General features: G+C 52.4%; 1 protein-coding gene across 3 annotated transcripts; it reads left to right on the top strand.

The window, feature by feature from the left end:
- The first annotated feature begins 1007 nt into the window (after positions 1 to 1007).
- CIBAR2 (CBY1 interacting BAR domain containing 2) lies at positions 1008 to 27114 on the top strand. 3 transcript variants are annotated; one of them, XM_024233841.3, is made up of 10 exons: positions 1008 to 1212; positions 5345 to 5519; positions 15039 to 15273; positions 17412 to 17480; positions 17564 to 17665; positions 17839 to 17844; positions 20067 to 20171; positions 23197 to 23310; positions 25270 to 25371; positions 26825 to 27114. In XM_024233841.3, the coding sequence occupies exons 1-10, from the start codon at positions 1146 to 1148 to the stop codon at positions 26969 to 26971; spliced, it is 1122 nt and encodes a 373-aa protein (XP_024089609.2). In that variant the 5' UTR covers positions 1008 to 1145; the 3' UTR covers positions 26972 to 27114. The 3 variants fall into 3 exon arrangements, with proteins under 3 accessions (XP_024089609.2, XP_063573464.1, XP_063573465.1); XM_063717394.1 differs by lacking the exons at positions 17564 to 17665; positions 17839 to 17844; XM_063717395.1 differs by lacking the exons at positions 17564 to 17665; positions 17839 to 17844; positions 23197 to 23310.
- The last annotated feature ends 559 nt before the right edge of the window (positions 27115 to 27673 follow it).

The following is a 27673-nucleotide window of genomic DNA, read 5'->3' as shown; positions in this document are numbered from 1 at the left end:
TAAGAATATTGCTGTTACAAACATTTGTGGACAGGTTTTAGTGTGAAGAGATGCTCTCATTCGTCTTAGGTATAAGCCTAGGAGTGGAATTGCTGAGCTGCATGGTAACTGTGTTTAAACCTTTTGAGGAGCTGCCAGACCGTTTCCACTGCAGCTGCACCATTGTCATCCCCACCTGCCACAAAGATGGGTTCCAATTTCTCCGTATCCTCACCCACACTTGCTATCGTCAATCTGTTTGATCCCAGCTGCTGCACTGGTGGGAGTGAAGCAGCTTCTCAGTGCCATGTGGCCCTTCACTGGCATGTGCTTGTCTAACTGGGGGCCCTCATGAGACTGTGGCCCCAGCAAGGCAGGGCCCACCCATGCCTGTCACCTGTCACGTCCACCACTGGGCCTTCAGAGCCAAGCCCGGAGCAATTGCTCAATAAAACTGCATTAAATGAGTGAGTAGCTCAAGAACTCCTACAGTGTGAGCGCAGCCATCCGGACTGCATGTGGCTCTGAGTTCCCAGGATTTTTTATCGTTTAGAGAAGTCCAAGAAACCATAACAAAATTGCCATCATGTGGAAATTTCCCAGGGCCCATCTGATGACCTGTCCTCACTTCAGGCCCCCTGGGGCTGGACATCGTCCTCACAGCGGGCCCCCCAGGGGGGACTCGGTCCAGAGGTGGGGCGGGCAGCGGGGGAGTGACTGTGCCAGGCCCACGGGAAGCAGCGTCTTCTCCCTGGACGGCACCCCGGCCTGGCTGGGGCCCAGTCCCCGCGCCTTGGCCTCTGAGGTGGTCGTCCTGGCCAAATGCACGAACACGTCACCTCATTGGAGCGGATGTGCCCAGGCTGCTCTGGAGAGAGGAAGCGCCCAGCTCAGCACTTATTGTTTAAAGAAGGTTTCGCAAAGCCCCGAGGCCGAGGCTGTGAGTCGTTCCTGTGGAATCAGGGAGCCTGCAGGGAGGTCACCCTTTGTTCCCTCTGACAGAGGCGGCTTGGCTGGTGGCCGTGGCCTCAGCGGAACCCTGAAGTCAGCAGAGCTTGTATCAGGGACCTTCCCACTTTCCTCGCTCACACTCCCGGCCTTCCCTCCCTGCGGGAAGGCTCCCATCCCAGGCCCAGCCAGTGTCTCCTCTCCAGGACAGAGGACAGATGCGGAGGAGGAGGCAGAGTAAAACCGGCCATCGCTCAGTGAGCACATGCTACGCCCCAGGCCCCGGTGAGACACCACATTATTCTCTATTCTACTGGGGAGGGGAGGGGGCTCTATTCCTATTTTACAGATGAGAAAACTGAGGCCCACAGCAAGTCAGAACCGGTCCACGATTCACAGCTGGTAGGTGGCGGAGCTGGGATTGGAACCAAGCAGTTTGGCTGTGGCAGTCCCTAAAATGTGGGCTGGGGGTCGGTGATGACTTGGGCCAGAGTTATCAGAAGCTCAAGCAGAGGAGGAAAATAAGGGCTCGGAGGCTGGGCACAGTGACTCATGCCTGTAATCCCAGCACTTTGGGAGATCGAGGCGGGCGGATCACTTGAGGCCAGGAGTTCCAGACCAGCCTGGCCAGCATGGTGAAACCCCATCTCTACTAAAAATATAAAAAAATTAGCTGGGTGTGGTGGTGCACGCCTGTAATACCAGCTACTTGAGAGGCTGAGGCAGGGGAATCGCTTAAACCCAGGTGGTGGAGGTTGCAGTGAGCTGAGATCGTGCTACTGCACTCCAGCCTGGGTAACAGAGTGAGACTCTATCTCAAATTTTTAAAAAAGTGGGGATGGCGGGGAGGGCTCTGAGTATTTAATTAATTAATTAATTAATTTTAATTTCAATAGGTTTTTGAGGAATAGGTGGCGTTTGGTTACATGAATAAGTTCTTTAGTGGTGACTTCTGAGATTTTGGTACATAGTGTTTAGAATATAAGAGGTGAGGGCAGCTGGCCTTGCTTCTAAGGTGTTTTTTTTTAATTGTTATTTTTTGCCACTTCAGGAGCTTCTAACCTTATGCCTTTTGTCCTTTTTTTTAAAAAAAAAAATTGGTGTGACAGTATTCTTTCTTTGAATAAAATGGTATGATAAGGAGACTGCACTTTTTGGAGTTTTAAATAAATGTTTCTTGGTACTGATTTTTTTTTTTTTTGAGATAGAGTCTTGCTCTGTCGCCCAGGCTGGAGTGCAGTGGCGTGATCTCGGCTCACTGCAAGCTCCGCCTCCTGGTTCAAGCGATTGTCCCGCCTCAGCCTCCCGAGTAGTTGGGATTACAGGCACCCACCACCACGCCCAACTAATTTTTGTATTTTTAGTACACATAGGTTTCACCATGTTGTCCAGGTTGGTCTCGAACTCCTGACCTCAAGTGACCCACCTGCCTTGGCCTTCCAAAGTGCCGGGATTTCAGGAATGAGCCACTGTGCCTGGCTTTTTTTTTTTTTTTTCGGAGGCAGGGTCTCACTCTGTGGCCCAGGCTGGAGTGCAGTGGCGCCATTTTGGCTCACTGCAACCTCTGCCTCCTGGGTTCAGGTGATTCTCCTGCCTTAGCCTCTCAAGTAGCTGGAATTACAGGCGCCCACCACCACACCTGGCTAATTTTTGTGGTGCAATCTTGGCTCACTACAGCCTCCACCTTCTGGGATCTCAAGTGATCCTCCCATCTCAGCTTCCCAAGTAGCTGGGACTATAGGCGTGCACCACCATACCCAGCTAATTTTTTTAACTGTTTTGTAGAGACAGGGTCTTGTTTTGTTCTGCAGGCTTGTCTCAAACTCCTAGACTCGAGCAATCCTTCTGCCTCAGCCTTCCAAAGTGCTGGGATCACAAGTGTGAGCCACCACATCCAGCCTTAAGCAAGGACATTTTTAAAAAAAGTAACACAACCACTACCATTTTGTACCCAACAAGACACACAAGACTACCACAAATGAAGGAAGACAAATCCCTAAATTCTTTTTTTTGAGATATAGTCTCACTCTGTCACCCAGGCTGGAGTGCGATGGTACGATCTCAGTTCACTGCAACCTCCGCCTCCCGGGTTCAAGCGATCCTCCCGAGTAGCTGGGATTACAGGCACCCGCCATCATGCCTGGCTAAATTTTTTTTTGTAGAGATGTTGGCCAGCCTGGTCTCGAACTCCTGACCTCAGGTGATCTGCCTGCCTCGGCCTCTCAAAATGCTGGGATTATAGGAGTGAGCCACCGTGCCCAGCCCCTAAATTGTTTTAAAAATTTAAAACAATTTAAATTTTTGTCGCTTTGTCACTTTGTCGGTTTGCATTTTCCATGTTCTTCCCAGTTCACTGTGGACGGTGGCAGTGCCGGCCTGGCTCACTTTGCAGTGCGGCTGGCTTTCAGGGGTCCCTGGGCTGGGTGCCTCGGAGGTAGCATCCTACCAACAGATGCTTGTCGCTGGCTTCCCGCTGGCTGGGGAATGCCCTGGCAATTTCGTATTAGAGGAAACGGCTCCCAAACTGTTGGCCAAAAAGTCCTCATGAAAACCCTTCCACCATCCCAAAGACGCCCGAGTACTAGGGAGGACTGGTTGACCTGCACACGGCCTTCCACCATTGGAAATTTCACTTCTCCCGTGCCTAAGGGCTCCTTTGCACCTCCCCACGCTCCTAGATAGAGTGTCCTTTTAGCAAACACGTGACTATCTTGTTCACTGACGTGGCCTCAAAGCCTGTGAGATTGCTGGGCACAGAGTGGGCGCTTAATACATGTTCATTCAGTAACTGACCGAGCCCAGACACGTGTCCTAGTGAAATACTACCCAGCCACTAAAACGAGCTTGATCACTGTGCAGACGCCAACACCCATCAGATCCAGAGGGTGGGGCACAAATTGCATCCTCTTCTTTTTTTCATCGTTCTATGTATTTGAAATCTTTTTAAATAAAAAGGTAGAAAAATAACAAATATTGGCCGGGCACAGTGGCTCATGCCTGTAATCCCAGCACTTTGGGAGGCCGAGGTGGGCGGATCATGAGGTCAGGAGATGGAGACCATCCTGGCTAACACGGTGAAACCCCGTCTCTACTAAAAATACAAAAAATTAGCCAGGCGTGGTGGCGGGCGCCTGTAGTCCCAGCTACTCGGGAGGCCGAGGCAGGAGAATGGCGTGAGCCTGGGAGGCGGGGCTTGCAGTGAGCCGAGATCACGCCACTGCACTCCAGCCTGGGTGACAGAGCAAGACTCCATCTCAAAAAAAAAAAAAGGAAAAAGAAAAAAGAAAAATAACAGCTATTATATTAGCATATGAGAATGCCTGTGATGTCAAAATTATGAAATCATATAAATTATTTCCTAAAGACTGCAGAGAAATGCATCCTCTGTTACCCACGGGTATCTCTGGATGTGGGATTATGCACTTTTCCTTCTGTACTTTCTACCTGTATTTCTGGATTTACTACATAATTAGGGAGGGAAAGGCTGGGCACGGTGGCTCACGCCTATAATCCCAGCACTTTGGGAGGCCGAGGTGGGTGGATCACCTGAGCTCAGGAGTTAGAGGTCAGCCTGGGCAACATGGTGAAACCCTGTCTCTACTAAAAATACAAAAATTAACTGGGCTTGGTGGCACATGCCTGTAATCCCAGCTACTCGGGAGGCTGAGACAAGAGAATGGTGTGAACCCAGGAGGTGGAGCTTGCAGTGAGCTGAGATCATGCTGCTGCACTCCAGCCTGGGTGACAGAGCGAGACTCCATGTCCAGAAAAAAAAAAAAGAAGAAAAAAGAAAAATAACAACTGTTATATTTATTAGCATATGAGAATGCCTGTGATATCAAAATTATGAAATCATATAAATTATTTCCTAAAAAGTTTGTAGAGAAATGCATCCTCTTCTACCCACGGGTATCTCTGGATGTGGGATTATGCACTTTTCCTACTGTACTTTCTACCTGTATTTCTGGATTTACTAAATAATCAGGGAGGGAAAGTCTGGGCATGGTGGCTCATGCCTATAATCCCAGCACGTTGGGAGACCGAGGTGGGTGGATCACCTGAGCTCAGGAGTTAGAGGTCAGCCTGGGCAACATGGTGAAACCCTGTCTCTACTAAAAATACAAAAATTAGCTGGGCGTGGTGGCACATGCCTGTAATCCCAGCTACTAGGGAGGCTGAGACAGGAGAATAGCTTGAACCCGGGAGGCGGAGGTTGCAGTGAGCCGAGATCATGCTGCTGCACTCCAGCCTGGGCAGCACAACAAGACTCCTCTGAAAAAAGAAAATAATAATAATTAGGGGGAAAAACAGCTTTGTAAAAAATGCAGCTTCAGGCTTACTTTCCCCACCATCCTTCCCTTTATCTCCTGTCCTGGGGAGCTGCAAATTGCTTCTAAATTGCCTTCTATTTGCCTAGGAGGGGAACAGGCTTTTTTCCTGTTTCGTGGAAATGTTTGTGCTGCCAAGAGTCCAGCAGAAGAGAGACAGGAGAGGAAGACAGCACCTGCATGGTCCCAGGTGCCGGGCGTTTCGTGGGGAGTTCCAAGCTGGGAACAGAGGCCTTTCCCTGTTGCTCAGAAGGCTGCATGGAGGTCAGGGTGCAAGGTGTTCTGGGATGTGAGATGGGGCCCCAGGGTGTCAGGGCTGGGAGGGCGCTAGGCCTCACTAGGCCCCACTCTCTCATTATACAAATAAGAAAATGAGACCAGGCTCGGTGGCTTACTCCTATAATCCCAGCACTTTGGGAGACCGAGGCTGGCAGATGGCTTGAGCTCAAGAGTTGGAGACCAGCCTGGGCAACATAGCAAAACCCTGTCTCTACCAAAAATACAAAAAATTAGCTGGATTTGGTGATGTGTGCCTGTGGTCCCAGCTACCTGGAAGGCTGAGGTGGGAGGATCGCTTGAACCCAGGAGGTAGAGGTTGAGGTGAGCCAAAATCTCACCACTGCATTCCAGCCCGGGTGACAGAGTGAGACTCTGTCTCAAAAATTAAAAAAAGAAAGAAAATGAGATTCAGAGAGACAAAGTGACCTGCCCAGAGCCACACAGCACACCCGTGGCTAAGGTGGGACTTGATCCCATGACTCCTGAGCCCCCGCCCAGCCCCCGCCAGGTCCCATTCACCTTTCTCCAGGACCTCCAACCCTAGCCTGTTTCGTAAACCCACATCGCAGTGATGCCAGCCACTTCCTCGCTTCCTGTGTCACCAGCTTTTGACATAATCACTGGGTTTTCCAAAGGGAAACATATTTTGGGGTTTTGTTTGTTTGTTTGCTTGTTTTATGAGACGGAGTTTCGCGCTGTTACCCAGGCTGGAATGCAATGGTGCGATCTCGGCTCACCGCAACCTCCACCTCCCAGGTTCAAGCGATTCTCCTGCCTCAGCTTCCCGAGTAGCTGGGATTACAGGTGCCCGCCACCATGCCCGGCTAGTCTTTGTATTTTCAGTAGAGATGGGGTTTCACCATGATGACCAGGCGAGTCTCGAACTCCCAACCTCAGGTGATCCGCCCGCCTTGGCCTCCCCAAGTGTTGGGATTACAGGCGTGAGCCACCATGCCCAGCCATTTTGGTTTATCTTTTTTTCTGCTCACTCAAAGAATTCTGAGTGCCCTTCCTAATTATTTGGTTGAGACTGGAGACAGGCAGCAAGGCACACCAAAAACACGACAACAACCCCGGGGAACCTGCAGTCACTGCTGGCCTGGAGAAAGATGGGACACCAGGCCTGTCTCTGGGGCGTGGTCAGCTCATGAGCCCAAAGTTCTCAGGAACAAGGGGCGTTGGCCAAGCTCCCCAGCCTGATTGCCGTCCCCTGCAGGAGTGGCTGAGGGAGTCTACACAAACTGCTCCGAGGCTGGGGCTTTAGCAGCTATGAGTGCTGACAGAGCCCCTGAATAAGTGAATGGCCATCAGCCCAGCCAGAGTGGAGCCCTGCAGCCTGGTCTACCCTGGACACAATCCCTGATTTGTACCTAAGCCTGCACCTGAGACTACATTTCCCAACCTCCTTTGCAGCTAGGTGTGGCCATGTGACTAAGTTCTGACCAATGGGATGTGAGCACAAAGTGATGTGCATAGCTTCAGTAGAAAAAAGGGCATGGCCAGGCACGGTGGCTCACTCCTGTAATCCCAGCACTTTGGGAGTTCGAAACCAACCTGGCCAAAATGGTGAAACCCTGTCTCTACTAAAAATACAAAAATTAGCTGGCGTGGTAGCGCACACCTGTAATCCCAGCTACTAGGGAGACTAAGGCAGGAGAATTGCTTGAATCCAGGGGGCGGAGGTTGCAGTGAGCCAGGATCGTGCCACTGTACTCCAGCCTGGGTGACAGAGTAAGACTCAGTCTCAAAAAAAAAAAAAAAAAAAAGAAAGGGGCATGATCTCCTTTGCCCCTCCCTTCTTCTTGCTGGCTAGATGGTAGGTGCAATGGCTGGAGTTCCAGCAGCCATTTTGGACCATGAAGCAATTCCAGGAATAGAAATTGATAGAAGAATGCGATAGGAGAAGCCTGGGTCCCAACATCATGGAGCCTCACAGACGTGAGAAATAAATTCCCATATTTTTAAAGACATAATTATTTGGGGTTTTCTCTTACTTGTGGCCAATACTATTCCTGTACTATCTTTTGGTTGGGGAGGGGTTGCAGTCATTTGCAGAGGGGTTGTGAGGGGACCTGCTATGGCGAAGGGCTGGGACAAGTCCTGATATGAGGTTGGTAATTCTTTTGCATAATACTAATTGCTGATGGGCATGTGTGAAACCCTTAGCCCAGCACCCAGCACAGTTTAAGAGCGCAATAAATGTTATTTTATTTATTTTTCTTTTTGAGATGGAGTCTCGCTCTGTCGCCCAGGCTGGAGTTCAGTGGCGCGATCTTGGCTCACTGCAACCTCCGCCTCTTGGATTAAAGTGATTCTCATGCCTCAGCCACCCAAGTAGCTGGGACTAAAGGTGTGTGCCACCACGCCGAGCTAATTTTGTGTTTTTAGTAGAGACAGGGTTTCCAATTTCACCACGTTGGCCAGGCTGGTCCACCCGAAATTCCAGGCGGTGGGCGGCCTCTGGGACTGATGCTGTGCGGATGGGTGGTGGGAGGAGGCTGGAAACGATGTCATGTGGGAAAAGGTGGCCTAGAAGCATCTAGGGAAGACAGTCTTATAAAACAGAGGCAGAAGCAGGGCGCGATGGCTCACGCCTGTAATCCCAGCACTTTGGGAGGCCGAGGAGGGCGGATCACGAGGTCAGGAGATCGAGACCATCCTGGCTAACTCGGTGAAACCCCATCTCTACTAAAAATTAAAAAAAATTAGCTGGGCGTGGTGGTGGGCGCCTGTAGTCCCAGCTGCTCGGGAGGCTGAGGCAGGAGAATGGCGTGAACCCGGGAGGCAGAGCTTGCAGTGAGCCAAGATCGCGCCACTGCACTCTAGCCTGGGCGACAGAGCGAGACTCTGCCTCGAAAAAAAAACATAATAATAAAATAAAAATAAATAAAATAAAACAGGCATGGCCCAGGGGCACCTCTGAGTCATCCTACCATGCATTCAGCCTGCATCGGTGCTCAAGGAAATGGGCACCGAGGGATGTTCCCCAAAACAACTGGCTCAGAGTCCCCAAAACGTCAGTATCGCGCCTGCTAAAGGCAGCGGGTGGCTGTCCTGGGCCAGGAGACAATGGTTTGCTTGTTTACTAAAATGGTGTTATTGGGACAACTGTAGAATCTGAATGAAGTCTGTAGATTGGGGAATAGAACATAACAGAGTGAATTTTCTGACGTTGATACTCTTACTGTGGTTATGTAAGAGACTGGTCTTGTTCTTGGGAAACACATATGAAATATTTGGGCAAAGGGGCTTCAGGTCTGCAACTGCTCTCAAGTAGTTCAGAAAATAAAATACACATGAGAGAGAGAAAGGGGCAGAGAGAATGAGAAACAAACGTGGTAACATGTCAACAACCGGGGAATCTGGGTGAAGGAGTTCTTATATTATTGCTGCACAACTGAAATTATTTCAAAATAAAAAGTTACAGAAACTTAAAAAACCAAAGTCAGTATCATGAATGTAAAAAGGCTGAGAGGCCAGGCACCGTGGCTCATGCCTGTAATCCCAGCACTTTGGGAGGCCGAGGTGAGCAGATCACCTGAGGTCAGGAGTTCAAGACCAGCCTGACCAACATGGTGAAACCCCGTCTCTACTAAAAATACAAAAATTAGTCAGGCATGGTGGCAGGTGCCTGTAATCCCAGCTATTCAGGAGGCTGATGCAGGAGAATGGCTTGAACCCAGGAGGCGGAGGTTGCAGTGAGCTGAGATTGTGCCATTGCACTTTAGCCTGGGCGACAAGAGCAAAACTGCGTCTCAAAAAAAACAAAAAACAACAACAAAAAAAACTGAGAACAGTTTCTGATTCCAGGAGACTATGTAGACCCAGGTAGTCATTGCAGACCCTCCTGGATCCGGGTAAAACCAGCTGCCATGATGGCAGCGGCTGGATGCGGCAAGTGAGCCTGTGGACACTGTCAGACGCCAGCATGGCCGTGTGAATTTCCTGGGTGTGGAGTCACAGGTGGACCTGCGGGAGATGTCCTTACTCTTTCTTGATGTCTGCAACCCTCTCCCATGTGGTTCCCCAAAAACACATTTATAGGGCCGGGTGCAGTGGCTCATGCTTGTAATCCCAGCACTTTGGGAGGCCGAGGTGGGCAGATCACCTGAGGTCGAGAGTTCGAGACCAGCCTGACCGATATGGGGAAACCCTGTCTCTACTAAAAATACAAAAATTAGGTGGGCTGCGGTGGCACGTGCCTGTAATCCCAGCTACTCAGGAGTCTGAGGCAGGAGAATCACTTGAATCCTGGAGGTGGAGGTCGCAGTGAACTGAGATCGTGCCACTGCACTCCAGCCTACGCAACAGAGGGAGACCCTGTCTCAAAAACAAAAACAAAAATAAATACAAAAACATTTATAGGAGAGAGGGGGTGGGAGGAGCCCCATGAGATCTGAACCGGGGCACACAGGGCTTCTTGCATCCCCCAACTTTGCCCCAGCCCCCATTTCTCAACTTTTCTTTCCCTGGCTGCTAGATGTCTCTGTGTTGTCCAACCAGGCAGTGGTTTTCTTTTTCTTCTTTTTTTTAGTAGAGATGGGGATCTCACTGTGTTGCCCAGGCTGGTCTCAAACTCCTGACCTCAAGTGATCCACCCACCTTGGCTTCCCAAAGTGCTGGAATTACAAGTGTGAGTCACCATACCCAGCCTTCATTTTAAAAAAATGCTTAAAGTTTCTAGGATGGTGAATTAAACTTTGCCCTTCCTCTCTGACCGTCCTCTCTCCCACCCTGTGTTAAGGTGGCCCTTTCTGAAACGAGCTGCTTCTCTGGTTTCCCCGGGGACCGCCCAGGCCACTTGACCTCCTCGGCAAGGCATTTTCCACCAGATGGGTCTCTGCTGCCCTCCCGTGGCCATGGGCAGTAGCGCGGACCAGGCCAACTGGTGGGCAGACACCTGACATGGTTTTTGGGGTCTCTCCTGTCCTAGTAGAGCTGGGGTCTGCAAAGACACAGAACCAATCGGACAGGGATTTACTTAAGGGATTGGCTCACATGACACACAGAAGACCCTCCAGGAGGCTGGTGCATGAAGGAATTAATTCACCAAGGGGGTAATCCAAAACTCTCTCCAGGACCTGGCTGTTCAGCTGGGAAGTTAAAACACACCCCTTAAAGGGGCCGGGCACAGGGGCTCATGCCTATAATCCCAGCACTTTGGGAGGCCGAGGTGGGTGGATCACCTGAGGTCAGGAGTTCGAGACCAGCCTGGCCAACATGGTGAAACCCCCATCTCTACTAAAAATACAAAATTTAGCCGGGCATGGTGGCGGGCACCTGTAATACCAGCTACTTGGGAGGCTGAGGCAGGAGAATTGCTTGAACCCGGGAGGTGGAGGTTGCAGTGAGCCGAGATCTTGCCATAGCACTCCAGCCTGGGCTACAAGAGCAAAACTCCATCTCAACAAACAAACAAACAAAACAAACAAAACCACACCCCTTAGGACCGACAACCCAAAGTTGCAGCAGAGCAGAGCATTTATGTGAGGTGGACATGGGGGGAGGTGATGGGGTGGAGGAGTGTGTTGGAGGAGGGGAGAAGGCAGGGGTGAGGTCAGGGGGCTCTGGAGAGACCCTGTGGGGTAGACCATAGGACGGTTTGCTCTCTTTGGACCCTATGTGAGTGTCCTGGGGCTCCCATAGCAAAATTACCCCAAACTGGGGGCTTAAAATGACAGAAGTTTCTTCTCTCCCAGTTCTGGGGCCACAGAGTCCGAAATCAAGGATCTAGGGAGGCTGCTGCAGTCCCTCCGGAGGCTCCGGGGCTGTCTCCGGCTCCTGGCAGCTCTCCGTGCTCCTGGCTCACGCTGCGCCGCTCCTGTCCCTGCCCCATGGCCGCATGGCCATCCCCCTGGGTGTGTTTCTGTCTCCTCTTCTCATGAGGACCCCATTGGTGGGATCAGAGCCCACCCTCCTCCGGTATGACTCAGCCGATCACATCTGCAGCAACCCTGTTTCCAAATAAGGTCCCACACTCTGAGGTCCCCAGGAAGACATACATTTGAGGGTACACTCTCCCATCCAGCACAGCCCCCAAGAGTGAAGGAAGCAGAGAGCAGGAGAGGGACTTGACTGGCGCTCAGTGACAGCTGCATGGCACAAAGGGGGCACGGGATTCCCCCCCACCCCACAGCCTGGCACAGAAAGGGAGGAGCCATGCTGACCGTGGAACCCCAGGGGGCTACTTAGAGCCATCCTGTTGTAGGTTGTGGGGGTTCATGCCCCAGACAGAGAATGGGGACCCAGCAGGGACAGAGCAGGGGTGGTCCATGCATTGTTCGGGGACTCCGGGGAACACAGGGCAGGGCATCTGCAAAGGGATGATTGGAGAGAGTGTGACGATGAGATCACTGGAGAAGTGTGAGGAGGGGCCAGCCAGCCGGCACAGCCCAGTGGGCACCTGGGGATCGGTCACAGAAGGAAGCTGGCACAAGCCTGGGCCTGTGCGCTGGGAATTTCAATGAGTTCTGGGTCCCGGCCCCAGCCTCTGTGTCTGTCCCTTCAGCCCCATGCCAGGGACTTCTCCTAATTAAGTACTGTCATGATCCCATTCTGCAGGGGAGGGGACTGAAGCCCAGAGAGGTCAGGGGACTTGCCCAAGGTCACACAGCAGAGCGGGGTCTGGGATTTGAACCTGTGTTTAGCTGACCCTAAAGTCCTTGCTTTTATATATGCTTTAAAAACAAAACAAAACAAAACAAAAAACCCTTTCCATTTCCATAATGAAACCCTCCAAACCTACAAAGTAACAGAACAGCAGAGCAAGGCCTGGGCCGCTTCCTCTGCTCTCCTCCCATCCCTGTTCCTTACTGTCATGATTTTTATGTTTCTTTTCTGAAGGTAAAGTGTCTATACATTGAGATACAGAAATCATACAATTAGTGGAATGTATTGGACTTGAGCTAGTCAATCTGACATATGCATTTATATTTTCTTTCTGTGGTATCTTAATTGTCTTACTTTACTAACAGTGAGCAGATAGTGCTTTTATAATAAGGGAAAAAACAATGCAATTATGATAAAAACGTGAAAGACACTCCTTTGAGCTGGTTCCTTGCCCCACCCTGGGGAGCCCGAGTTTACTCTGTGCGTCTGCACCCCCCACCTGAGCTTTCCCATGTCCCGCCCACCTGAGACTAGACCCCAGGAAGGCCAGTGGTGGGCTCTGGGCAGGCAGCTTCCCTGAAGGGAGGGAGGAGCCCAGTGGGCAGGACCCACACACGTGGCTGTACGCAGGCCTGAGCCCCCTAAATCTCTCCCTGCTACCCTCTGGGGAGCCCCAGCCACTAGCCCCATTCCACAAGAGCCTCCATCCTCAAAGGCAGAGTGTGGGCCTCTGTGGGGTGCCCTCTTCTCTGAGCAGCCCCTGAGCCAACGCGAGGCTGGGGAGGCCGGCCTCAGGGAGTCATTGCCCAGGCAACCAGCTCCTCCTAGGGCCTGCTGTGGGCGGCCCCATCGCCTGGCAACCGGGTGGCAGCGTCCCTTGAGCCCAGGCCACACAGCTGCACCCAGTCCTGCCCAGCTCCTCCCAGTCCTACAGGACCCCTGGGGCCCTGTCCTCATTCCCCACCACTGGGACAGCCAAAGTTCTGGTCACAATGAACATCGTCTTCTTCAGGTGAGTGGGCCAGCGCCAGCCTGGCTGAGAGGGAGGTGGAAGTAGGGTTTTGAGGCCCGGAGCACCAAGAAAGATGAGGGTGGCAGGGCCTGCTGCTTGGGGTGGGGGTGGGGGGTAAGGGGAGCTCTCCCTCCCACACCGCCTCCACCTCCATCCAGCTCAGGGAAGACAGGGCTTGGGACTACAGAAGCTTCCAGAATATGGCCTCCGTCTGCTTCTCCAGCATCACTGCCTGTGTATCTGGAGTAGCCAAATTCATCCCCTTTCCTTTCTTGCCTCCATCTGGAAAACCCCCATCACACCTCAACCCCAACCAGGCCTCCCCGTTCCATGGAGGCCCAGTCCACGCTGCCCCAGCCCATGCCATCCCTGCTCTCACAAACTGCCTGCCCTGCCCCGTTCATTTCCACGCCTGGTTCCTCTGAGGTTCGAATTCCAGGCACCCTCTCAAGCAACCAATATGTTTTTATCTTTTATTTTTATTTTTTTGAGGTGGACTCTCACTCTGTAGCCCAAGCTGGAGTGCGGTGGTGCAATCTTGATCTCGGCTCACTGCAACCTCCACCTCCTGGGCTCAAGCGATTCTCATGCCTCAGCCTCCCAAGTAGCTGGGACTACAGGCGTGCTACCACGCCCGGCTAATTTTTTGTATTTTAGTAGAGACAAGGTTTCACCATATTGCCCAGGGTGGTCTTGAACTCCTGAGCTCAGGCAATCTGTACCCCTCGGCCTCCCAAAGTGCTGGGATGACAGGCGTGAGCCACTGCGCCCAGCCCTGATGTGTTTTTAAAACGCAGCTTCTTAGGCACATTCCCAGGGATTCTGGTGCACACGCCTGGGGTGGGGGCCTGGGAGCCCCAGTGTCTGACTTCTGACCCCTGTGCTGCTGAATCGGGGCTGTGAGGACCCTACCTGCAGGAACAGAGGCTGTGTCTGGCTGTGTGACCTGTAGCAAGATGCTTCACCTCTCTGGGCCTCAGTTCACTCCATTTTCACATGGTGATACCAGCAGCACCTTGCTTATAGGGGGCGGTGCATGTGGAGTGTTTTGCGGCGAGGGTGGCAAGAGAGTTAGGGTCTGTCGAGACAGAGGGCTGCTCCTCAGGGCATTTCTCGGGTCAGGGATTTGATGAGAGGGTTGCATGGGGGATTTTGGTCACAGGGAGAGAGGCAGGGACAGTGACATGCTGGAGATGAGGGAAAGGAGAGGGTGGGCCTCCGTGGCTGTCTTAGAAGCCTGAATGCGGTGGATTGGTCATCACGCACCCGCTGCGGGGAGGCGCCAGACTGGGAGCCCTTAAAGGTGAGTCAGGGCCGGTGTGGTGGCTCAAGCCTGTCATCCCAGCACTTTGGGAGGCCAAGGCAGGCAGATCACCTGAGGTCAGGAGTTCAAGACTAGCCTGGCCAACATGGTGAAACCCCGTCTCTACTAAAAATACAAAAATTAGCCAGGCATGGTGGCGGGCACCTGTAATCCCAGCTACTCAGGAGGCTGAGGCAGGAGAATTACTTGAAACCAGGAGGCAGAGGTTGCAGTAAGCCAAGATCATACCACTGCACTCCAGCCTGGGCGACAGAGCAAGACTCTGTCTCAAAAAAAAAAAATAAATAAAATAAATAAATAAATAAATAAATAAAAAGCCAGGTCTGCAGCCTAGCCCGCGTTTATATTCCTGCCCACTACTGACCAGCCCAGGCAGATCCCCTTCATCAGCCTCAATGGCCCTGATGCTGCCACCGTGAGTGACAGCGTGTGGCATGTGTGCGCCACACTGGAGGCCGGCTGGTGGCAGCTCCTCTTTTCATAACTATTGTCTGCTCTTGGCATGACTGGGGCCCTGCATCACTGCCCAGAACAGCTGCTCAGGTCCCCGCCTCCACAGGGACAGCCAGGTGCGGGTGATGGAGAATACCGTGGCCAACACCGAGAAGTACTTTGGGCAGTTCTGCTCGCTGCTGGCCGCCTACACACGCAAGACGGCCCGGCTGCGGGACAAGGCGGACCAGCTAGTCAAGCAGCTCATCGACTTCGCCAACTCCGAGAACCCCGAGCTGCGGGCCACCATGAGGGGCTTCGCCGAGGACCTGGCCAAAGTGCAGGATTACCGGCAGGCCCAGGTGAGTGCTGCCAGCCCGGGTCTGGGATGCTGAGGGGCACCCAGGCTCCAATGCCAAGGTCAGGCCTGAGGGCTGCAGGAGCCCTGCTGTGGCCACAGCCAATGGGTGTATCTCCAGAGACATCCACTGACAATGGACATTTATAGCCTTTCCAGGGTCACACCTCCACCTGCAGGATGAAGAGCCTAGGAGGCTTTGCTGAGTCGGATGAAGGGTCAACAAAGCAAGGAAACCCAGGAAGCCAGCCCTGGGGGCTCCATGAACCCCTGAAGGAGACACATCCAGGGCCTATGAGGGCCTCGAGAAGGAAGAGAAATCCTGGCGGGGAGTCAGGGGCAAGGAGGCTGCAGGGTGTTTAGGAAATAATTAAAAATAGAAATTCCTGCCAGCCCAGAAAAATCCTCAACATGAATTATAGAAAAGAATAAAAAAGGGCCAGGTGCTCACACCTGTAATCTCAGCACTCTGGGAGGCCTAGGTGGACAGATTGCCTGAGCCCAGGAGTTCAAGATCAGTCTGGGCAACATAGCAAGACTCCATCTCTAAAATAAATAAATAAGCACCTGTGTTCCCAGCTACTCAGAAGGCTGAGATAGGAGGATCATTTGAGCCTGGAAGGTCGAGGCTGGGGCCATGATCGTGCCTCTGCACTCCAGCCTGGGAGACAGTGTGAGACTTTATCTCAAAAAAATACAAAGAAACAAAGAATGGAACAGCTTTACAATTGAGTAAGCTTTAAACCAGATAGCAACGCATGTCATGGGCAATCCAAGAAAGATCGCACAAACAGAAACTGGCACTCTCTTCTCCAGGCAGGCAGACACAGCCCACGGTGCCCATGTTCTCAAGACAGATGACAACTGTCCCCCAGTAAGAGGCCTTGACAACCCCATTTCTCACCAGTACATCCTAGTTTCACCTGGTAACGGGGTGGCCACCTGTACTAGCTAATTATCTTTATTTTATAAAAAAAAAAAATTTTAAGAGACGGGGTTTTGCCATGTGGCCCAGGCTGGTCTTGAACTCCTGGGCTCAAGCCATCCTCCCACCTCAGCCTCCCAAAGTGCTGGGATTACAGGCATGAGCCACCATGCCTGGCCTAGTTAATTACCTTTAACCAAAGGAAAAATAAAACTTCTCACAGCTCTGTGACAAGCAGGTGGCAGAGCTTGGAGCCAGGCGCCTACGCTAAACTCCCGCGGAGACCGGAGGAAGACCAGTGCACCAGGAGGCAGGGTGCCATCTTCCTTGATGTCTACGCGTTCACAGAGACGGCTCCTGGCCCTCACAAAGACATTCCCGATCGTAAAATTGGCAAGAGGCTGCTTTAGATTTTTGCTGTTTTTTGTTTTTTGAGATGGAGTCTCACTCTGTTGCCCAGGCTGGAGTGAAGCGTCGCAATCTTGGCTCACTGCAACCTCCAGCCTTGCAGGTTCAAGCGATTCTCCTGCCTCAGCCTCCCAAGTAGCTGGGACTACAGGCGTGCACCACCATGGCCGGCTAATTTTTTGTATTTTTAGTAGAGACGGAGTTTCACCATGTTGGCCAGGCTAGTCTTGAACTCCTGACCTCAGGTGATCCGCCCGCCTCGGCCTCCCAAAGTGCTGGGACTACAGGCGTGAGCCACCGCGCCCGGCCCCACTGTGACTCTCAATAAAAGTCTTGTCCTCAAAGCGAGGCTCAGTTTTCTCATCTGCAAAGTGGGTTTGTCATCGCTACACTGTGTGGCAGTTGGGAGACAGGGCCAGGGCTGTCGTGTAGAGAGACTAAGCACACACCAGGGGCCTGTCCTGCCTTCCTCAGTGATGACACTCCCTGAGTTCTGGGCCAGGCACCATCTTCCTACTGTCCTGAAACCCTGGTGGGTGCACCCATGACCTCATTTGACAGGTGAGGAAATGAGGCTTCGAGAGACTGAATGCATTGCTAGAGCCCTCGGGAGGCAGAGCCAGGCCCTGAACCCAGGCTCGGTGCCTCCAACACACCGGGAAAAGGGAGGGCACCGCGCGCTCCCCCTCCCCCCACACAGCTCTGGACACTCGTCTCCCGGGTGCGGGCTGTGCTTTATATGCCCTGGCTGGAGGCAGGCAGCACCCTGCACCCTTCACTCAGATCCCCTGGTGTTCCCACTCCCCCAGGTCGAGAGGCTGGAGACAAAGGTGGTCAACCCCCTGAAGCTCTACGGGGCACAGATCAAGCAGACACGGGTGAGCCGGGGCACCTCGGCATGGGTGGCGTCCCTGTCTGGCCCTGTGGGATCCCAGGAAACAGCCCTCCTCCTTGTCTGCAGGCTGAGATCAAGAAATTCAAACATGTCCAAAATCATGAGATCAAACAACTGGAAAAACTGGAGAAACTGAGGCAGAAGTCACCCTCAGATCGGCAAATGATCGTATCCTTCCCTGGAAGTGGGGCCTGGGGCTGCTGGGCCAGGGTGTCCACTCACACTGATGTCCTCTGAGGTTTTCTTTGCCTGGGCCCGCTGGGCAGGGGCTGTGAAGGGGGCAGACCACCCCAATGGGGCTGCCTGGGCTTAACTTGGTTCCTTAACAGCACGTTTTTCAGTCCCAGGTGAGTGTCACATGTCTGTCTGGGGCAGGCAGAATCACACGTAGGAAATACACCACCTCACAAAACGGCCAGGTAGGCTTCACCTGGGCAGAAGCAGGTGTGTGTAGGACCTTGCTCTCAGGATGGGAAAGCCAAAGGTACCGGTAAAAAGCAGCTCAGGAGGTCTGGAGACCTGGGCTCTATCCCATCATTGACACCATCACTCACTCCACGGGCCTCAGTTTCCCCACCAGTTACTTGTTTAATGCTCACATCAGGTGGAAACTGCTACCCTCATCCCCATTGTCTACAGGAGGAAACCAGGGCTCACAGAGACGCAGTTATGGTAGCTCATGGGGCACAGCAGGTGGAAGGGACCCCACATGCTGTCTGTCGCACTGTCCTGCCCTGTGGGAAAGATGCAGGGGCCGGGAGGTAGAGTGAGAGCTGGAGGAGGGCTAGTCACCTCCGCTGTATGTGTAACTGATTTGTGACTGTGTGACCTCATCCAAAGAGTGCCCCCCCTTTTTTTTGAGAGACAGAGTCTTGCTCTGTTTCCCAGGCTGGAGTGCAAGTGGCAGAGTCTCGGCTCACTGCAACCTCCGCCTCCAGGGTTCAAGCGATTCTCCTACCTCACCCTCCCCAGTAGCTGGGATTACAGGTGCCCACCACTGTGCCTGGCTAATTTTTGTATTTTTAGTAGAGACGGGGTTCTGCCATGTTGGCCAGGCTGGTCTTGAACTCCTGACCTCAGGCGATCCACCTGCCTCAGGCTTCCAAAATGCTGAGATTACAGGCCCAGCCACAGAGAGTGCCCCTTAATGGAGCTAAGTCAGCGGTCCTCACCTGGGGGCATTTCACTATCTGGCGATGTTTCTGGCTCACTATTGGAGAGCTCTGCTAGAACGTGTTAAGTTTTTCCCATTGTGGTGAAACATGACCACAGACTCTCACCGTTCAGGAGATTAGAGGTCCATCGTGGGCCCACTGGGCTAAATCAAGGTGTGGAAAGGGCTGGTTCCTTCTGGAAGTTCCAGGGAGAGTCTGTGCCCTCGCCTTTTCCAGCTTCCAGAGGCCACGCACATCCCTTGGCTCGTGGCCCCTCCCCTGTCTTCAAGCTGGCAGCCTGCACCTTCCCTCTGTAGTCACATCTTTCCCCTGACTCTCCTGCCCGCCCCCTCTTCCATTTGAAAGGACCCTTTGATTGCACTGTGTGTAGCAGATAATCCAGGATCATCTCCCATGGCAGGGATGGCTGATTAGCAACCTTCATTCCACCTGCTACCCTAACTCCCCTTTGCCTTGGAAGGGGCGTGTTGACAGGTGCCAGGGATTAGGATGTAGACATCTTTGGGGGGCCGTTATCCCACCTACCACCTGGCATCCAGTGGGAAGAGGCCAGGGATGCTGCTAAACCTCCCACAGTGCCCCAGACACTAGTGCTGAGCGTGGGGAGTCCTGACCTACACTAACGTGGGTCACAGCCCTGCCCGAGCACCTCCGGGTTCTATCCTGGATCCTGCCTGGGTCACCCACCATCTCTGCAGCCATTTGTTTGAGTGACAACAGCTTTCCCTTCTTTCCTGAGGGTTTCCTAAATGCCAGCCCCCGGCTGTCTCTTCCCATCTCGGGCATTTCACAAACATGAAGGTGGTATTAAGTCCCCATTTTAAAGAGGAATCTGAAGCCAAGAAAGGTGACTTACCCAAGGTCACACAGGCAGTTAAGTGGCAAATTTCGAATGCAGCTCCAAGGTGTTCAACTCTAAAAGCCAGATTCTTCATGTCTGGGCTTGTCATGGAGTAAGCATCTATAGATGTTGATCAAAGGAACGAAAGAGTTAATTACCTAAACGTGTTCCTTATGCAGAAATTAATTATCAATGAACGTGGAGCACCTGTCCTAAGAGCTCAGCAGATGCCGCTGTTTAATTTTTACAACAGCCCTGCTAAGCAAGTCTCATTACTGTCTTCTGTTTACAAGCAAGGAAATTGAGGCTCAGAGAGGGTAAGTGACTTGCCGGAGGTCACGCAGCTAGCAAGCAGGTGTGTCTCACTCCAGTGCTGCTCCTTCAGCCGGGGTCCTACTCAGCCATTCCTTTGATGACCAAATTAGCAAGAACGTCCCTTGAGGCAGCAGAGCTGGCCTGAGAGAAGGGTTTAGAGACAGAGTGATTCAGAAAGATGTCTAAGGGCCAGAAGCACCCCCATGACATCTTCTACCTCTTGTGTCCCTGGGGCCAGGCGGAGACCAGAGTGCAGAGAGCCGCTGTGGACTCCAGCCGCACCACCCTCCAGCTGGAGGAGACGGTGGATGCCTTTCAGAGGCAGAAGCTCAAGGACCTGCAGGTGAGGGCGGTTGGCCAGGATGGGAGGCGCCCTGGGCTGCCTTGTGTGTGTGTGCACGCACGTGTGTACACGTGTCTATGTGCATGCATCAGTATGAGTGTATGTGTGGGTCTGTGTACACATGTGAGCATTGGCAGGCGTGAGTGAGCTTATGCCCACACAGGCTCCCGGCACAGTTAATCCTGGCCACAGGGCATCAGAGGCTGGTGCTCAGGGCAGCTGTCCCAACTCAGCCGGAAGCCACTGGGTGGCCCTAGGTCCAGCTCCCAGCCAGGAAGAGTTTGCCTCCCTCCACACACTCCCTACTTCCTCTCCACATAGTATCGCTCTAACCTCTTTTTCTCCTCACAGCTCCAAACCCCCTCCCTGAACAAGCCACATTGAGGCCCAGCAGCTGGGTGTGGGTGCCCTCCTCCTGCCATCCAGATCCCCACCCCAGCGCCACAGAGCCCTGGGCCCAGAGCCCCAGCTCTTACAAGAGGAGCTCAGAGAGGCGGGGTCTTTCGGGACTAGCTGATCGCAGAGATTCCTTCCCCAGCTCTCGAGCCCTTGCTAGTCTGTTCTCCAAAGGTGCACACCACCCTGGGGATTTTATTTTTTTTTTTTTTTAGATGGAGTCTCACTTGTTTGCCCAGGCTGGAGTGCAGTGGTGCGATCTCCGCTCACTGCAACCTTCGCCTCCCAGATTTAAGTGATTCTCTTGCCTAAGCCTCCCGAGTAGCTGAGATTACAGGCATGTACCACCATGCCCAGCTAATTTTTGTATTTTTAGTAGAGATGGCGGGAGGTGGTCTACCCATGTTGGTCAGGCTGGTCTCGAACTCCTGACCTCAATTGATCCACCCCCCTTGGCCTCCTAAAGTGCTGGGATTATAGGTGTGACCCACCGCACCTACCTCAGGGATTTCTTAAAAGGCAGGTCCAATTCATCATCCCTGGGCTAAGCACCCTCTGGTGGCTCCCCTTGTTCTAAGGATTAGAACCAAAATCCCTTCCAGGCTCCCAAAGCCCTGGCCTAGCCCTGTGGCCTCATCCTGCCCGCAGCACTCCAAGCTCCAGTGCACAGAGCCCATTCCTACCCGAGGCCTTTGCAGGGCTGTGTCTTGATCTGCGTCCAGTCGGTGCCTCGTTCTCCTTCAGCTTCAACCTCATTCTTTGGGGAAAGTCACCCGGACCCCAGACTGGTCAGGCCCCTTGTTTATACACCCTACTCTTCTCCCACGGGGCTGCCATCCCAGGTGGAATGGTTAATTGTGTATTCAATTCACGTGTTACTTTAACAAGTGTGGAATGCACACCTACTGCGTGCCAGGTGCTGTGCCTGATGCTGGGTACACCGTGCCCAACAAACGAGGTCCCTGAGCTCACGGAGTTGACACCGTTGGGGCGGGAGGAGATGGACGGATCATGTGGTCTGTGGTGTGGTGTACTGTGTGCCATCCATCGCATTCATCACGTCGTGGAGCAGAGAAGCCTGTGAGGTCACTGTGTGACACACTGCATGTCAGTGCCACAGGACAGGCCCCCTGCCGGATCCCAGCCACCAGGGTCCAGGGCCTGGCACCTAGTGGGTATTCAGTAAATGCTTGTGGAATGAACGAATGAGTGAACGGCTACATGAATGAATGCACAAGGGAATGAAGCGTTAGTGATTATTGCTTACGCTGCCTACAGGGCAAGGAGGACCTGAAACAGTTGGCAGACATTATTCAGCACCTGATGTGTCTGGGGCTGGGTGGGCAGCACCAGGGAGCGTGGACCACACGGTTCTCCAGGTCAGGGGCCAACAGAAGCACAGTTTAAAAGTGGGCGCGCTTTCAAGTTCTGGGATTAAATTTGTAAGAGATGTGAATCCAAACCATGCCTTGAAAGCCCTTCACATTTCAAAAGAGATAAAAGAAAGAACTTGAGCTAATCATCACCACCTGTCTTAGCCCATCCAGCCTGCGCCAACACAACACTTTAAGCTGGGTGATTTATAAACAACAGAAGTTTATTTCTCACCGTGTTGGAGGCTGGGGAGTCCAAGACCGAGGCTCCAGCAGATTCAGCATCCGAGGAGGGCCTATTCCCCATGGCTGGTGCCTTCTATGCATCCAGATGTGGCAGAAGGGGCAGAAAAGCTCCCTCCAGTCTTTTTTACAAGGGCACTAATCCCATTCATGAAAGTGGAGCCCTCCTGCGGATCACTTGAGGTCAGGAGTTTGAGACCATCCTGGCCAACATGGTGAAGCCCTGTCCCTACTGAAAAATACAAAAATTAGCCAGGCGTGGTGGCACACATCTATAATCCCTGTTACTCAGGAGGCTGAGGCAGGAGAATCGCTTGAACCTGGGAGGCGGAGATTGCAGTGAGCCGAGATCACACCACTTCACTCCAGCCTGGGTGAGAGAGGGAGACTCCATCTCAAAAAAAAAAAAAAAAAAAAAGAAAGAAAGAAAAGAAAAGCCTCCTGTGAAAAGATCTCCAGGACTGATTGTTAGCAGGGGAAAAAGCAAGCTCAGACGAGAGTGAAAAAGGGAGAAGAGAAGAATACTGGCTTATCTAAGGAAACAAGGTGGGAATACACAGAAACTTCTCAACGTGATCTCAGGAGGCGGAGGGGAAGTGAAAGAAGGGAACAGGATGGAGGATGGAGAGCAAGTCTCCTCAGTTGACACTTTGGCATAGTTTATATTTATTTATTTACTTACTTATGTGCTTAGCAGAGACAGGGTGTCGCCATGTTGCCCAGGCTGGTCTTGAACTCCTGGGCTCAAGTGATCCTCCTGACTCGGCCTCCCAAAGTACTGAGATTACAGGCATGAGCCACTGTGCCTGACCAATAGTTTTGATTTTTGAACCATGCAAATGTGTTCTCTATCAAAGAAAAATAAATTTAAAATAACATGTCGAAGCTCCCCACCTAGGGCCTGTCCCCACACGGACAGCCCTCCTCACCCCACCCCATCTGCCTGCATCTCAGGCTTCCCTGGGCTCTTTCTCACTGCGATGCTTACATTCTTTGGGTTTCTCTCCCCACAGAAATTTTTTTCTGATTTTGTAACTATTGAGATGGTTTTCCATGCCAAAGCAGTGGAGGTGTATTCTAGCGCCTTCCAGACCCTGGAGAAGTATGACTTGGAGAGGGATCTACAGGTGGGTCACAGACACCCCATTTCCTATATGGTGGAGTGGGGCAGAGTTTCATTTTGGTTTGTCTTGATAGAAGCAGTGTTTGTTGGTAACATTTCACAACTTTTCTAACTTTGAAGACTCATGCTGATAAAGAGTTGTCAATATCTGCCTCCGGGTGGGTGCCAAACTGAGGATAATTTTCCCTAACACTATTTGGAACATCAACATATTCATCATCACTGGGGTGTTCAAAAACAAATGGATTGGTGGGGCGTGGTGGTTCACGCTTGTAATCCCAGCACTTTGAGAGGCTGAGGCAGGCGGATCACCTGAGGTCAGGAGTTCGAGGACAGCCTGGCCAACGTGGTGAAATTCCGTCTCTACTGAAATACAAAATTAGCCAGGCGGGGTGGTGGGCACCTGCAATCCCAGCTACTCGGAAGGCTGAGGCAGGAGAATCACTTGAACCCGGGAGGTGGAGTTTGCAGTGAGCCGAGATCGTGCCACTGCACTCCAGCCTGGGTGACAGAGCGAGACTCCATAAAACAAAACAAAACAAAACAAACAAAACCCATGAATGGATCAACAACAATAAAAAGCATTTCCTGGCTGATGCTTGGCGTAGTTTTGAAATAGAAAAAAGTGCTTTTTATCCCCATCTGATCTGGTTAAAATCTAGAATGAGCTGTTTGCATTATCTGTAACACCCTTCCGCAAGCCTAGTATTGTAAAGCAACAATCAGTTATCGTTATTCTTTTCTGTGAGTCCGGGGTTGATGGGGTCACCTGGGCAGTTCTCAGGTGGAGCCTTCATGTGGTTGCCGTTGGTCAGAGGCTGGGGCTGTCTTTTCTTAGCTTTCCTCCCTCATGTCTAGCAGAAGGTGGCCGTCATCTGAGCACAGGACAGGCCAGGAGATTTGCAGGGCCTGCTGCAAAATGAAAATGTAGGGCGCACCAACAATTACTAGGATCTTCACGACAGCAGCATCAGAGTGCTAAGCCAAGCACAGGGTCCTTCCGGGCGTGGAGCCCCGGGCAACTGTGTGAGCCGCACCCCACAAAGCCTGCCCTCCCTGGGTCTTCCTCGGGGTCTGTGGCCACTGTGGCTGCCCACGGCTTTTCCATGGGGCCTAGGGGCTTCCTCACAGCAGCTGGTTCCAAGAGGGAGTGTCACCATTTTTTTTTTTTGAGACGGAGTCTCACTCTGTCGCCCAGGCTGGAGTGCAGTGGCGCGATCTCGGCTCACTGCAAGCTCCACCTCTCGGGTTCAAGCCATTCTCCTTCCTCCGCCTCCCGAGTAGCTGGGACTGCAGGCGCCCTCCATCACGCCCAGCTAATGTTTTGTATTTTTAGTAGAGACAGGGTTTCACCGTGTTAGCCAGGATGGTCTCGATCTCCTGACCTCGTGATCTGCCCGCCTCGGCCTCCCAAAGTGCTGGGATTACAGGCGTGAGCCACCGCGCCCAGCACTCAATCACCTTTTATGACCTAACCTCAGCAGTAACCCAGTGTGGCTTTGCCATATTACATTTGTTGGAAGTAAATCTCTGAGGCTGCCTGTATTCAAGGGGAGAGGAATTTGATTCCAGCTCCTGATGGGGGAAGCATCAGATCATCTGAGTTACCAATAAGCCTTAAAACTACCATGAGAGGTTTGATGCAGGTCAGAGGGGCTCTCTCGCATTCACTCACTTTACAATATTCTTTTTAGGGGAAAGGGGGATCTCGAATCCAGCTGTTTTCCTGTGTGACGATGGTCATGTAACCTGGCCTCTCTGGGCCTCTCCCGATAATACCCACTCACCGGGCTGCTGTAGATTATGTGGAATAAGAAACAGGAAGCTCCTGGAGAGGACCGTGGAGTTCCGTAGGCGTTAGCTGTCTCGGGCCTTCTTATCCCACCGTCTTTCCATCCCACTCCCCCCGACCCACACTGTGTTTTCCCATCGGATCCAACCCACCCTGGTCTCTCCCCGGCAGGATTTTAGAGCCAAGATGCAAGGAGTTTATGGGCATTATGACACTTGGCCGCTTGCCAACACCAACCCCTCTCCATCTGTGCTTCAGTCTCTCGCCAGCCAGGTGAGTGTGTGGGTGGGTGGGGGTTATGCCTAAAATGACGTGCACGGCCTGGGAGGCCCTGTGGTAGTAATCCCAGGGATTAGAGGAGCGTGGCTGAGAACTCAAATTTGAAATGAGAGGCTGAGGAGGCAGGGGTGGTGGGAGTGTGGAGGGCTGCCCGGGGGTCTGACCAGGACTTTGCCTTGAAGTAGAACGAAGCTGGTTGCGGTGGCTTATGCCTGTAATCCCAGCACTTTAGGAGGCTGAGGTGGGAGATCACTTGAGGTCAGGAGTTCGAGACCAGCCTGGCCAACATGGTGCAACCCCATCTCTACTAAAAAAAAAAAAAAAAAAGCAAAAATTAGCCAGGTGTGGTGGTGCATGCCTGTAATCCTAGCTACTTGGGAGGCTGAGGCAGGAGAATCGCTTGAACCCGGGAGGCAGAGGTTGCAGTGAGCCGAGATCGTACCATTGCACTCCAGCCCGGGTTATAGAGTGAGACTCTGTCTCAGAAAAAAAAAAAAAAAAAAAAAAGTAGAATCAATGTAGCCACGTCACCCAGTGTGGTAGGCCACACGGTCCCTGCCGTGGCTGCCATGAGTCCTGAGCACTCCCTGGAGGCACTCTGAGGTATTGCCACTTGAGAAACAGGCCCCAGTCAGGTCCACACCTCCATCCCAGCCCGTGGGCCCGCGGGTTCCAGAATCCAGGGTTCCTCAGAGGTTAGGGAGGTGATTAGGTGCATACATTAGATGTTACCTTACAGCCCCAGGAAGGCCTGCCATCAGGTGCATTTATATTTCTGCAGGGAACTCTGCAGGTCCAGCTGAGTAGGGCAAATGAAGACCTTGAACATTCTCATGCCAATCATGGCAGGTTTAGTCTCTGTGAGTGGGGGGTTAAGGGGCAGCCAGCCCACTGTGTGTGTGGGCAGGGTGGCCATCTCATGCTTCCAGGACATTCTCTCTAACGATGGTAGGGTAAGTGCAATCCCAAGCCGTTTAAAATAATCCCGGACTGCCTGGAGCCTTTGTTCTTATTTTCTGATTCTTTTTTCTTTGTCTTTGTTGGATTGGGTTAATTCAAAGACCTTGCCTTCAAGCTCTGAATTTCCTCCTTCTACTTGTTCAGTTCTATTGCTGAGACTTTCCAGAGCATTTTGCATTTCTGTAAGTGTGTCCAATGTTTCCTGAAGTTTTGATTGTTTTTCTTTATGCTATCTATTTCTTGGTCCGAGCCCACTGCTCCTGGCGGTGTGACCTTAGGGAAGTCTCCTAGCCTCTCTGTGCCTTAGAGTCCTCGCCTGCAGAGTGGCTTAGAACAGTAACCTCTGTGTAGGGCTGTGCTGAGTATCAGATGAACAGATCTATACGAAGCACAGAAAACCCGGCCTGTTGCGCAACAAACACTCGAGACTTGTTGCTGCCATTATCATTACTGATGTTGCTGTCGTTTTATTATTATTATTATTTAGAGTGCTCAGAGCACCATACGGAGCCCAGGAAAAGAAGGGGAGGAGAGTGAGGACAACTCCATGGAGGAGGCCCCCGTGGAGGACCTCAGGGCACTGGGGCAGGGACTCCATAATAGAGAACTGCCCACAACAGTCAGAAGAATTTAGCTGGCCTTGGATCCTCAGGTGGGCTCTGCTGTGTGCCCTCAGGCAAGCCACATGTCCTCTGAGCCTCAGTTTCCTCATCTGTACCACAGGGCCAATATCACTCACTTCACAGGTTGCTCTGGGGGATCACTGTGCCTGGCACATAGTAGGTGTTCAATAAATGCCCTGTGACTCTCAGCTTGATCCTGGCGCTCTCGTCCTGCCTTTAATCCAGGGGCTCGGGTGGGGTGTGCTTGCCCGTGTGTTCATCTTGTAAGCACAGTGGATTCCTTTCCTGGGCTGCCTTGACAAAGCACCACTGCCTGGGCAGCTCAAACCACAGAAAATCACTCTCCTGTGTTCTGGAACCCAGAAATCTGAGAGCAAGCTGTCAGCAGGGCTAGTTCTTTTTGGAGGCTCAGAGGGAGCACCCATCCCAGGCCCCCTCCAGCTTCCAATGGCTCCTGTCCTTGGCACGCCTGGGCTTGTAGCCACATCCCGCGGACCCTGCCTTCCTCTTCACGTGGTGTTCTCCCAGTGTGCACTTGAGCCTGTGTCCAAACCTCCCCTTCCTATAAGGACGCCCATCATCAGAGGCCCACCTTACTCCAGGATGGCCTCATCTTGATTAATTATATCTGCAAGGACCCCATTTCCAAATAAGGTCACATTCTAAAGTATGGGGGCGGATAGGACTTCAACATAGACCTTTGGGGGCAAAAT

This window comes from Pongo abelii, chromosome 18 (assembly GCF_028885655.2).
Source record: "Pongo abelii isolate AG06213 chromosome 18, NHGRI_mPonAbe1-v2.0_pri, whole genome shotgun sequence".
Lineage (NCBI taxonomy): Eukaryota > Metazoa > Chordata > Mammalia > Primates > Hominidae > Pongo > Pongo abelii.
Note: the sequence above shows the minus strand (reverse complement) of the source record. Positions and strands in the feature narration are given on the sequence as shown.

Coding starts and splice junctions, on each gene's coding strand:
- CIBAR2 (XM_024233841.3), top strand. CDS start 1,146: ATGCGGAGGAGGAGGCAGAGTAAAACCGGCCATCGCTCAGTGAGCACA. Junction 17,481..17,563: donor CACAGATCAAGCAGACACGG/GTGAGCCGGGGC, acceptor CCTTGTCTGCAG/GCTGAGATCAAGAAATTCAA. Junction 20,172..23,196: donor AGAAGCTCAAGGACCTGCAG/GTGAGGGCGGTT, acceptor CTCTCCCCACAG/AAATTTTTTTCTGATTTTGT.